Source organism: Xiphophorus hellerii, chromosome 12, assembly GCF_003331165.1.
Source record: "Xiphophorus hellerii strain 12219 chromosome 12, Xiphophorus_hellerii-4.1, whole genome shotgun sequence".
NCBI lineage: Eukaryota > Metazoa > Chordata > Actinopteri > Cyprinodontiformes > Poeciliidae > Xiphophorus > Xiphophorus hellerii.
The window spans coordinates 14091502-14103935 of record NC_045683.1 but is presented as its reverse complement, the minus strand read 5'-3'; the positions used below and the strand labels follow the sequence as shown (position 1 = coordinate 14103935).

The 12434-nt window shown below is 41.6% G+C and overlaps 1 protein-coding gene across 4 annotated transcripts in view; it reads left to right on the top strand.

Annotated features, from left to right (window-relative positions):
* Window positions 1-232: 232 nt before the first annotated feature.
* The window catches only part of grid2 (glutamate receptor, ionotropic, delta 2), a 453461-nt gene continuing 441259 nt past the window's right edge, over window positions 233-12434 (top strand). For 3 of the 4 annotated variants that reach the window (XR_004341186.1, XM_032578331.1, XM_032578332.1), the window contains exon 1: window positions 233-1259. Coding sequence is in view for 3 of the 4 variants with exons in the window: in XM_032578331.1 (XP_032434222.1) it covers window positions 1172-1259 (88 nt within the window). In the remaining variant the exon portion in view is untranslated. The remainder of the gene's footprint in view (window positions 1260-12434) is intronic. The other variant, XM_032578330.1, reaches the window with a different exon arrangement.

Genomic DNA, 12434 nt, shown 5'->3' with positions numbered 1-12434 from the left:
TCATTTTTTTTTATGAATTAATTTCTTTTAAATAGTGTTTTGTGATGCACCTGTTTTATCTTTCTGTTAGATTCACCATTACAACTTTTAGATATTCCCATTTCATCTTGCTTTTCCAAGGTAATTTCAGACAGTAGATGCCCGCCCTCGTTTGCAATCTCTCTCTCTCTCTCTCGCTCTCTCTCCCTTTCTCGGGTCTCCCCCCTCCTTTTTCTCCCACACGGACGCAGCATACCTCCTCTTCACCAGCCACCGCTCGAGCTGGGGCTGAGGCGAGTACCAGCATACGGATTGCGGTCCACGGAGTGTCGTTGTGCGCATCCTGTGTTATGTACATCTTTTTCCCTTGAAATTTCCTACATTTTCCCTTCCAGTGTGCTGAGGAGCATTAGGAGCTCTCGGTTGTAAGATCTAGCCTCCACCCCCATTCATACAGGAATTCTACAGACAATTGTGGAATATACACCTCTACGTGGTATTGCCATGTGGCGAGGTTTTTTCAGATTTGGCGTTTCCATCCTCCTCAAGAAAAGTGGCTGTTGGCTCTGACTTTTGGTTATATTCAAAGAGTAGCTAAGTGAAGGGAAACCTAAAAGGAACCCCAGGAGAAATGGAAGTTTTGGTCGTTGGCTTGGTCCTCTGAGAGGCTGCTGCCGCTGCTGGTGGCGATTGGTGCAGGAGGGGAAACTGCGTCGCCAGGTCTAAAACGGCAGGGGGGATCTCGGGTCATTAGCCATCACAGGACCTGCAATTCAAGACAACAAGGTTTTCCCCAAACCGTCCTCTCTCGCTGTCGAATCGTCACAGATTTATTTATTTTTTCAACGATCGGTCACATCATCCGGCCCCTCAGCTTCGACTTAACGCGTCGGCGTTTTGGATGCGGCGCGTTTTCTCTCTTTTTTTTTTTTCCCTTCACTGCAGCTCGGCGCCTCTCTACTCACCCAGAATCTGATTTAATGTTCGGAGGAATTTCAACAGGGTACAAGTCTCCAACTACACCCTGGAAATCTGCTCCTCAATTTTTTTTTAACCTCCATCTCCTCGAACGCAAAAAGAGCAAATCGAGACAGAGATTGATGGACTGAAAGAGGAGCCTCGTTTCACGGGATTTTAACTCTGATCAGAGCTGTAGTTTTTCCTGTGTTTCTTTTCCTGATCTCTGGACATAATGAAAGTTCTCTTGGCTGTGTTGCTTGTTGCCGTTTTTTGGAGCCAAGAGTGGAAGTCTGCGCTGTCGGATTCAATCATCCATATCGGTAAGTTACTGCGCTTTTCTCTCTCTCTCTTTCTCTCTCTTGCTCCCCAGAATCACAGCAGATCTCTGTGTGCGTCTGTCAGGAAACAGACGGGGGGATTCAGCACTGATAAAGGCGCTCCTGCTTAAATCACATCACGGCTTCCCTGACGTACTGATGTCGCTCTGAGTTGGACTTATTTCTGTTGCATCCACCATTTCACTTGGGTTCGAGTGGCAAATGTGCTTCAGAAATGTAAATTACGCCTTATAGCAAAGAGTAAAGTTTGCACTAGTCGGATAATTACTCGCAGCTTCAATTTTCGTTATTGTCATTAATGCCTCCTGTTATTTAAGTAAGAAGAGTCATTTTAGACGGTGTAGCGTGTTTCTTGGCTGTCTGAGCACAAAACAGGTGGTTTAGGATTGTGTGATGCTTGCTCCCCTGGATTATCCTGAAAAGCAACAAATTTCATACTTATAGATTATCCTTGAGCACAATGGCATTACCGCCAATATCATCCTCTGTTAGATACTGCAGTGCCAGAAGGTGGTGGTGTTGTCGGTGGTGGTGGTGGTGGGGGTGTCTTAACGTCTTTTCTGTCTTTCACCACCGCCTGCATAGTGTCACTGTTATATTGAGCGTGTTTCCGACATCAGGAAGCGTTATACAGGAGGGTCTGTTAGCGGCTGCAGAATGGAGGGAGAATGAAGGAAAGAGAGCGAGAGTGTGCCATACCGGATGAGAGGTGCTGATGGTGGGAAGGCAGAGTCGCTGCACAACTGGGTGGCTTCGAACAACCAATATACAAGAAATGGAGAGGGAGAGAGAGAGAGACCTGGAGCAGAGTGTTAGGCGCGTGAATGTCGGAGTCACGAGCACTCGTGTGCACGCGCAAACATATACACCAGTGGAATGAGATAAGCACCTGTCCGTGATAAATTGTTTTCTTTTTTTTTTCTTTGCTGGTGCAACGGTTACGATCCTATCCAGGTCTTAACACTCACACGTTCAAACACATATAAACCGCCTCACTAATCCCAGTGCTTTGTGCTGCCATACAGCACTGTTTGTTAATCAGCTGGCCAGGGTCAGAATAGATAAGCCAATTTAGAGGCTACCTGAATGCAGGCTGCCAACAGCTGGATCAGGTCGAAGTCCTCGTCTGGGCTGCAGTCCAAACGGATGCTTCCAATTAAACCAACAACTGCAATTGAATGGAATCTGGTCAAACAAAGAGGATGTGATAACACATCAAAAATGTGATTTCCCTCTCATTCTCTTTCTTCTCTTGAACTTTCGATTAGCGGTATTTTGACATGGCTACATTTGCACCTCTACTGGAACAAAAAGTCACAGGGGCTTCATTTTGCGTACAGGATTCCACTTTAAAAACTGCAGTTCTCATCCTTTGGGGTGCCGGTGTAATCCACCGGTTAGGCAGATCACCCTGTGACTGAACGGTTTGATCACAGCAGCAAGCCTCATGTTGGGCAAGTGTCTCACAGTGAGCCTCTGAAACTTTATCTCCTCACATACTGTAAGTTTCCTCAGATAAGACTTTTCACAGTGTGAGCAGAATGTCTTATGAGACATTTGGAGGCGTACCAGGACTAAAACGATCTGTGCAGACAACCGGCAATCACTAGATACTCCTGATATGCATTCCCTCCACATATATCCACTGATGCTTATTTCTTTTACATATCACATCCTACCTGTGCATAATAAAAAAGCATGAAATCTCATGGTATTTGTTACATACTAAATCATCACTTCTGTAATTAACCTCTCAATCTTTTGAAAAAATAGATTGCATTTTTTATTGCATATTCATCTAATCGTCTTGCAGTAGTTCAATGGACTCTACATATAACAGGTTAGTCTCTACATTTCTATAGCAACATTAATGTTTGCAGTTGACTCCTTTAATCAAAGAATGTGAACATAGATTGTATTATATAACACTTTAATACCATATTTTCAAGTCACGATTTTTGTTTTTTTTTTTGTAGTTTGTCTGGTCCTGTGACTAAGTCAGGATGTAACTTTTATATGTTTTTCTCCCCCCCCTCTTTGTGACGTATGTCTGGTCATTAAAAAGTTATACTGATGGACATGAACCAAGGATTAAACATTGCTGTCTGCAGCCGTGAGGAAAGCTAGTCACTGACTGAAAGCCAAGATGGGCAGAACTGGAGGAACAAGTCCACAGTTGGGTACATAGAGCATCCTGAGGGTGTTCTGATGATTACCTTGTCTAGGTAGTTATGTCTGTCGGTGCCAACTTCTGAAACTGCAAGAACATCTGTTGAGGATTGTAAATAATCATGTCTCCACACCCTGGTAGCTGCCAAGATAATTAATATAAATAACTTTGCAGGCGGACCTTCTTGGTGTTGATGCTTTAATGCAACCATCTCTCTATCATCCTGGATTTACACTACACTGCGTCTCCACTCTTACGCACTTTACCAGTGGAGCACAGTCATTCCTGACCACCATAAATTAGAGCACGGACATTGGTGCATCAAACTTCCACCAAACGTCCAAGCCAAAATCAACCGTTGGAGAGTTGGTTGAAAAGCAACTGAACACAATATGTCACTGGATTATATCATTAACATGAACAAGATCCTCCTCACATTTGACAATTTCCAAATAAAATGCAGCTTACTCCAGAGTGACTTATGTTGGTTTTCCTCCTCATGGTACATTTTTTGACTGAATCAACCTATACTATGGGGTGACTTATGGTCCAGAAAATACGGTATTTAAAACCAACCTCTGTTGCACCAAGATCTGGTATAGGTACCTTTAAAAAAAAAATCTAACAGTATAACCAAAGAGAGAATAATCCATTAACAACTAAAGATGAGGTCATAAAACAGTTTGCAAAACCAATTAACAGCTAAAATTAGTTTGCAAGTCATGAAGCTGATTAAAAGAAATGCAACATACTCAGCCAAAGCAAGAAACTTGTTTTCAAGTAGAGATGCACCAATAAATCATCCAGAGATTGTAATCAGTCTCTGGTCCCTTGATTATCTGATCAGTGATCAGCAGCTTAAATACTCAAAGGATTTTCTTTCTCCTTAAATTTATCAAGACTATGGGATCTCAGTACCTTCAGTATGTAAGCACTGCAGGAAGCTCTTATGCACCATTTTATATTTTCTAAAAAAGCAGACAAAAGGTTAGTGATATCTTCTCTGATGCACAAATGAGGGTTACTACATGAGCTCCTTATTTTCTGTTTTTCAACTCCAAGTAAAAGATAAGTCGAACCAAAATCATGTACAATAGTAAAAGGACATAAACATAGAACCAAAATTTCAGCAGCAATAAAGGTGATATAAACACAACCCTAAAATAAAAGGATGAAAAGAAACCTATTTAAAACAAACATGAACAACAATAATGTTACCCTTGAATGTTTTAAGAGTCTGAAAAACTGAAGATAAAGATCCCTAACAATGTACTACTTTTATAAAAGTATGTGTTCTTGTGTGTACTCTTTAGAGGGAGGGGGGAATAATTCTTCAGATCAAAAGAAAATTAAAAATTGACAGCAGCAAAAAAAAAAGTCTCAATGACACACAAATTAAGAACTATATTGAGAGGTTTTTCCATTTGTATTTGTTCTTCATCCTGATCAGATCTCATCCATTTCCATCATGTCCTTCAGCCTTCAGCTAGCCTGGTAAAAATCAGCTGTGGACTGTGTTGAGGTGTTAAATTTTACCCAATCGCTAAAGTTTGCCTGTGATGTATGTAATGCACCAGTTCGACACAATGAAATTGCCTGCACTGTTAACAGCCATCCTCCGCTGCAAAGAACCAATGGCTGCTAATGAGATGGCTGCTAATGTTAGTTCAATATTTGAACGGCTTCCTTCACTTCCTCCGCTGCATTGCTGAAACTACAGACTGACTACAATTCTAAAGCAGCGCAGACATTCAACATCATTGTTTACAACTTCTTCTGCACTTCCCTGTTTGGCTTGGTTGAAAATCGACTGGAGAGAATCTGAGTCAATGGGAGAAAGCCCAGACTGCTGGAAATGAGAACTTATTTTCAGCAGAATTGCCCAGGAAGTCAATGGCCAGGCTAGCCTTGACCTTGTAATCTCTAAATATAGCTGATTTGATGATGTCGAAGCTTAGTGGCATGTGAGGGTTTAAAAAAAATGTGTCAGTTTATAAAGTGTGTTGCAGTCTGTAACAGGTCCTCTTCTGGGATCACTGTGTTTAGCTGCATTTATCGTCTATCAATTCTGTCCAGCTTTCCTCTCCTTTCTGAAGAAACTCATTCCCAGAATGTGATTTATTCAGCATCACGTTTCATAGTGAGCATAGTGAATTGCGGGTGTTATGCAGTCTTAAATGTTTCACCCCACAAATTTGGTTTCATCTCACCATTGAAATAAATGGCAAAATCTCCAATTAATTAGGCAAAATAATAATTAAAAAAAACTAAGTAAAAATGATGCTAATGTGATTATTTTAGCTTTCAAAAAAGGCTAAAATTTTGGAGAACTTCCAGGTGATGGAGATGCCTCATGTATATATACATAATTGGTCTGATTAGTGATAAAAGATGCATAGTTGTGGCATTTACAGGGAGCTCACTATAGCAAAGGTACTGTGGTGCTGTTTGTCAAACAAAACTGGGTAAATATACCCACTGCAGACAGGTTTGCACAAGCAGAAGCACACCTTTTTATTTGCAGTAAAATCCAGACAGTGTTCATGTTGAAGGAGCACACTTTTATGTGCTTCATCAACAATCCTTCACATTAATCACTTTGTAGAAGCATTTAATGTGAGACCCATATTTTTCATATATGTTCTAAACTAGTCGTGCAAAAACTATTCAGATTTCCATGTAAAAGTAGCTTGAAATGACAACTGGTTTGGTACAATTGACTGAGATATTAGGCTGTTTTCAACCTCATAAACAAACATTGGTTGTATTTTTGGGTTTTCTTTGTGTCCAAGAACAAAGGACAGATGTGGGTGGTTGGTAGCTACTGAGATTTCCATCCACAGTGACTTTTTTTAACCTTCTCTCCCCTCCACCTTATTTCAAATCAATACTTCATTTCCGAGCTAGCCACAAGTACTTTCAAATCACAAGAAAAGGTTATCACTCCCAAAACAATACTTGTCCCCACTCGCGTACGATATCCCTGTAGTGTCCCTCCTTATCCATACTTCCACAATAGAGCTTGAAAATGGCAGATAAACCACACTGAGTACATAGGGCGTAAACACAGTGAAGCAGGAACTATAGCCATTTGTTACACAAAATTGCATGTTCTTGTTTTTAAGATGTAGAAGGTAGCATTTTGCTCTTGTGGATATATCATTTCTATACATGACGTTTCTGCTATCTCACACTTGATCTTCTCTATACACATGCAAGGCTGACCTCTTTCTCTTTGTATGTTTATCGTATTGACTTAGGAGTGCATGAGAAAAGAAAAACCCCACTATACTCTGCATGCACGTCACATTGACGGGTCAGAAGTAATCCTCTTTTAATCCCTTTGTTGCTGTTAAAGATGGAATGAGGGTAAGAGATGGAAAGAGTCAAACGGAGGTATATATCAAAAAGAGAAAAGATGGATGACAGAAAGTAATACACTTTGATAAATGCTGACTATGTGCCATCATTCCATTTTTAGTCCTCTAAAACGTCAAAGCTGTCAATCTGTAGGAGACTTTTCATTATTTTGGTGATATTAACAGCAGTGACCAGCAGATAGTTTCATCTTGCTCTGTCCAGGCATTAAATGTGATTGAGCCGCTGGGGAGATGGCACTACTGCCTCGCCCGTCTCCCTTCCTCTTCGCCTCATCCTCTGTCGCTCTTCCCACTTTGTCTCTCTAATGATCAGCATGCAGAGGGAAGGGGGGGTCCGCTTGGCTCTCACAGTGCCGTGTGCGGCATGCCAATGGCTCTTTGCTTTATAAGGCCAGTTCTTATGGATTTTATTTTGTGTGTGTTTTAGAGATATACAGACAGGAAGGGTGGTTATGTGTTCTGGGATTTGGGCAGCCCAACTGGCTTCTCAGTGTGGAGTCTCCCTGGTTATTAGCAATTCATCCACTGGCTCGTCAAGCATTCCAGATGAGAGTTGGATGCTTTGCTTTGACACTGTGCCTGGCTCATCCTGCTTAAAGTCATGATTTGTTGATTTGCTTACTCATTGCTCTTCATTAGGGACATGCCATTTGGATATTAGGTATTGTAATGCAGTGTGGCTGCTATAAAGTAACTCTGTTTTAAATGTGCATTTTAGATCACTTTAGATTGAATGAAAATTTGTTTCCAGCTGCAATTAAACTGAAGCATAAATACTGTCAAATTTCCCAAAGGTCTTTGAAAATGTTTTAAAATTTAAAAGTAAAGTGAAGAGTTGGCATGTAAGTCAAGATGGCGGCGCGCGTAGACGCAGCGACTCTGTGCTCACCGACTCGAAGTTCGTCTTTTCCACTTTGCTCGGTTAGAAACACCTACAACCGACGAAATTTACTGGCCATTGGTCAAGCAGTCGGGGGAAGTCTGTCACAGGAGCTTTTCCGTGTCCACAACAACATTCCGGTCGATATTGCACGGACACCGGGCTCTCCCTGGATTACAGTCCCAGTAACTACGACAGGGCGACGGCGCAGAGATCGTAAACAAAAGAGGGGGTGTCGCAGCGGCGTGTTAGCGAGGCTCAGGAAACAGCCACACAAACCACCGCTACCAAGCATTTTTCTCTCCAGCGTGAGGTCTCTCGCTAACAAACTGGATGAATGGAAGCTGTGGATTGCAACTGACAACCTCATCCGGGAATGCTGCATTCTGTTGATCACGGAGACGTGGTTAAATCCAACCATACCGGACCCGGAGATCGAGCTAGCAGGCTACACAGCACACCCACAGGACCGATCAGCGAGCTCCGGTAAGAAAAGAGGAGGTGGACTATGCGTTTATGTAAATAACAGCTGGTGTACGAACTCCACAGTAGTTGTTAGCCACTGTTCTCCAGGCGTGGAGTTCTTCACAATTCTACTCACTGCTGGTTCACATAGCACCGGATGCTAACGCTAGCTCGGCCGTGGGACTCCTGCATGATACCATCAGCAACAACCAGAACAAGTACCCCGAGGCTGTTCACATCGTCTCTGGGGACTTTAATCATGCTGATCTGAAATCAGTCCTCCCCAAATTCCATCAACACGTAAAGTGCACAACCAGGGGTGATAAAACTCTGGACAAGCTGTACACAAACATCAGACAAGCATACAGGGCTAAACCCTTAGCACACCTTGGCTAGTCTGATCACGTGTCCCTGCTACTGATCCCTGCTTACACTCCCCTGCGGAAACGTGTCCTGGACTGTCACCATCTGGCCTGATGATGCCTCTCAACAACTACAGGACTGCTTCCAGAGAACTGACTGGGAGGTTTTTGCACATCAGGACCTGGAGAACTACACCTCAGCAGTCTTGGACTACATCAGGTTCTGCACGGACAATGTCACCAGGAACAGACTCATCAGGATCTATCCGAATAGGAAACCCTGGATGACTAAGGAGGTCCAGGGCCTCTTGAAAGCCAGAAACGCTGCTTTTAGGTCCAGGGACAAAGCACTCTACAGTTCTGCCAGAGCCAACCTGAGAAGAGGCATCTGCCAAGCTAAGGCATCATACAGAGGGAGAATAGAGAAGCAGCTCAGGAGCAACAACACCAGGCAGGTGTGGCAGGGTGTCCAGCACATTACAAGCTACAGATCCAGCAACCAGCCATTCACGGAGGGAACCACTTCCCTGGCATAGGAGATGAATATCTTCTTTGCCCGCTTTGAGGCGACACCTACCACAGCTCCATCATAGCTGCCTGTCCACAGCAGCTCTGCTTTCACAGTAGAGGAGAGTGAGGTGAGGCAGGTGCTGAGGAAGGTGAACCCAAGGAAGGCTGCAGTTAAAATGAGAGCCTTGGCAGACCGATCTCTAACTTCTGTGGATGACCAGCACAGGAGCACATTACAAATGTTTTACGCAAAGCAGCATTCTATTGTGAAGTATTGTGGAAAATATTAAATTGTTTTAATTTTTTTGTATAGTCTGCTTGTATTCAAAGCATTTAATACTTTGTAGAGCCACCTTTTGCTGCAATTTCAATTGCAAGTCTTTTTGAGTATCTCTCTACCAGCTTCACACAGAGGCAGACCATTTTGCTTGATTCTTTTTGCAATATAACACAAGCTCAGAGTGGGTGGAAAGTGTATGTGAATATCAATTTTCAAATTTTGCAGCAGATTGTCAATTGAACTTTCTGAATGTCTGGGATCTGACTAATACACAAAGCTGCTTTGATAAACCATTTCACTGTGGCATTGGCTGTGTGCTTGGGATCATACTGATAGAAGGTGAACCCCTCTGCTCCATTTTCAAGTCCTTTTGCAGCCTCTGACTGGTTACTTACCTATCCCTCCAGAAGAAAAGAATTCTTATAGTACATTTCTGCCATGTTTCACTCTGGGAATGGTGTATTTAGAGTGATTTGCAGGGTAAATTTTCCACAGCAGTGCTTAAGCCAATTAGTTACAGTTTGGAAAGCCTTCTTCCACATGTTTTCTGTGGCCCCTACATAGTTTGTACAGTCCAAACAGGACTTATTTAGATTTTTTTTTCTTTCAAAAGTGACTTTTTATTGCCACTTTTCCTTAAGTCAAATTTGTAAAGTGAACTACTTCTGTCTTTGTCAACATATTTTCCCAGAGCTAAAAATCTCTGCATACCCTTGAATATTTGAATGATGGTGTCAACAGTGCTCCAAGAGATGTTCAAAGTTCTGTTGTTTTTATAACCAAATCCTGCTTTAAAAATCTTCACAACTTGTTCATGATTTGTCTGATGTCATCCCTGGTCTTCATAGTTCTGATGTTCACTAATGTTCTTTGAAAAACCTTTTGAGGCTTTCAGAGAACAGATGTATTTGTACTGACATTAAACTAAAAAACAGGGTTACTTCAAAAATCTACTATTTACCAAGTAGCTGACTTCTGAAGACAGTTGGGTTTACTGAATTCTATTCATGGATATCTGAGTAAAGGGTACAAACTAAATAATTTTGTTTAAAAAAAGAATGTGTACTTTTCATTCCACTTGATAAAACTGTAATACTGTGCCTATCACAGAAAATGTACTAAAATATGTTCATGTAAAGTTTGTACAAAGTTTTTCAAACTTGATTTGCTATGTTAGAGGGTTTAGGATTTCAGAATGGCTTTTGTAAATCTAGACTGATTCAGCTACATTGAGATCCAGGCTAGATTGCTCAGGCCTCAAGTTCTTAATGTCACTTAAGATAGTTCTTCACAACAGTGGCTCTTTGTTTTGAGTTCAATCCTTGCTGTAGGACACATTTTTGATTTGTTGATGGATGATTTTTTTTAAACCTCCTTAAGTGTCTGACATTCACATGTTGTCCTAAGATGTGACCTGCGGGTGTCATGAGCTAAGATCCAATTATATTCATTAATTACTGTCTTTAACTGTCATGAAAGATTTGATGCTCAATGGGTAAGTGACATGCATTTGTAAATTTGCATTATTCAAATGTGATGTACTGAATCACCATAACTATAAGTTGAGAGTAACCGGTGTGTGTGTGTGTGTTTACTTTTGTGTCACAGTAGTCTTTCTTTGGAGAAAGAATTCTAACAGTTTCTGTGTTTGACTGTCTGTGAAAGTGAGAACAGGGGTCCCCACTTGGTTTTATGTATGTCTATATCTTGGCAGCTGTCAGTAGAACTTTTCACGCTCAAATTCTATTTGTTTACATGCAAACCTCGATTTTGTGTGTGTGTGTTTGGTCTGCAGATATTCATCATGCCGGGCTTGCAGTGTACATTAAATGCTTCATATGTTTTGAGTTGTGTATGCCAGTGCAGAGAGAAATGCTTGTCCAAGCTGTCTGTGATGTGAAAGATTAAGCACCTCACACTCTGTTGTGCTTAAACTCTATGGGTTTATGTGGATGAGCAATCCAAAGTTGTGAACTGTATCAGATTTCTTTGCATTTAGAAGTATTTGAGACTTTGTATCCTCTTGTGAAGACAGACGGTGACATTGACATCTGTGCTTGGGTACTGAGGCAGAACTTTTTACCAGGTTGTGGAGACAGGGAGAGGAAGGGAATGCGTTTGTGTTTTGAGGTTAAGATGGACTGACAAGTAGCTGTGAAGAGAAGTTTTGTTGCTTGTCAGAGGTTGAGTGCAGAGCAGGCAACAAGAGACATTCCAGGCCAGCCCAAGGTGCTTCATCTTAGTGTTCCTCAGTGTTCAACTGCATCACAACTGCATCACTCACTGATGCATTTGGAACAAGCCCTGTTCATCTTAAACCCATGATTGTATTGAATGATTTTTGGGGCAGGGTGAGATTGCAAAGCAGTATTTCAATCTTTGAACATTACATGGAGTGCAGTACATAGTGTGTGTCTTAACTTTAAAACCATGGTCATTACATAAACTAACAGGCCAAGAAATGAGACATAGCCTAGATAAGGGGTAATCAAATCTAGGCCCCGAGGGCCATTGTCCTGCACCTTTTAGATGTGTCTCTGCTTCAGCACATCTAAATTAAATAATGAGGTTATTACCAGGTCTCTGCAGAACTTGACTGAATACTGACGAGATAATTCAACTATTTGAGGCAGGTGTGTTGATGTCACCCCCGATCGGGGGTGACATCAGGAATTTTGGGCCCCAAAACAAAAACTTAAATGAGGTTCCCCATGTGCAGCTGCTGTCACCAGACCTCTAGACTCTCACTGACCCATTAAAAGCTTTACAAAACTAATTTTAAAGGCTTGGAACTGTCATTATTTCTTTCATCCAATACCGGTACTAGCACAATATTTACTGCTTGTGAATTCTACTTAGGAGAAGTCTCTATACATTATGTAAATCACCTTTTTGAAGCAAGTTTAAAAGCAAATCTAAAAAATGAAATGAGTCCATATCTTTTATGGTCTCAGGCTCTATATTTTAATTGCAAAAATTAAATGCTAAATGCTTTGAAAGACAAAAAGACAATTGCATATACATTTGTAAGCATATCGCATTGATAGGGCATGGCACAGTGGTGAGAGAGGCCACAGATCTTGATGCAGCCATTCGAGTTTAACTCTCTT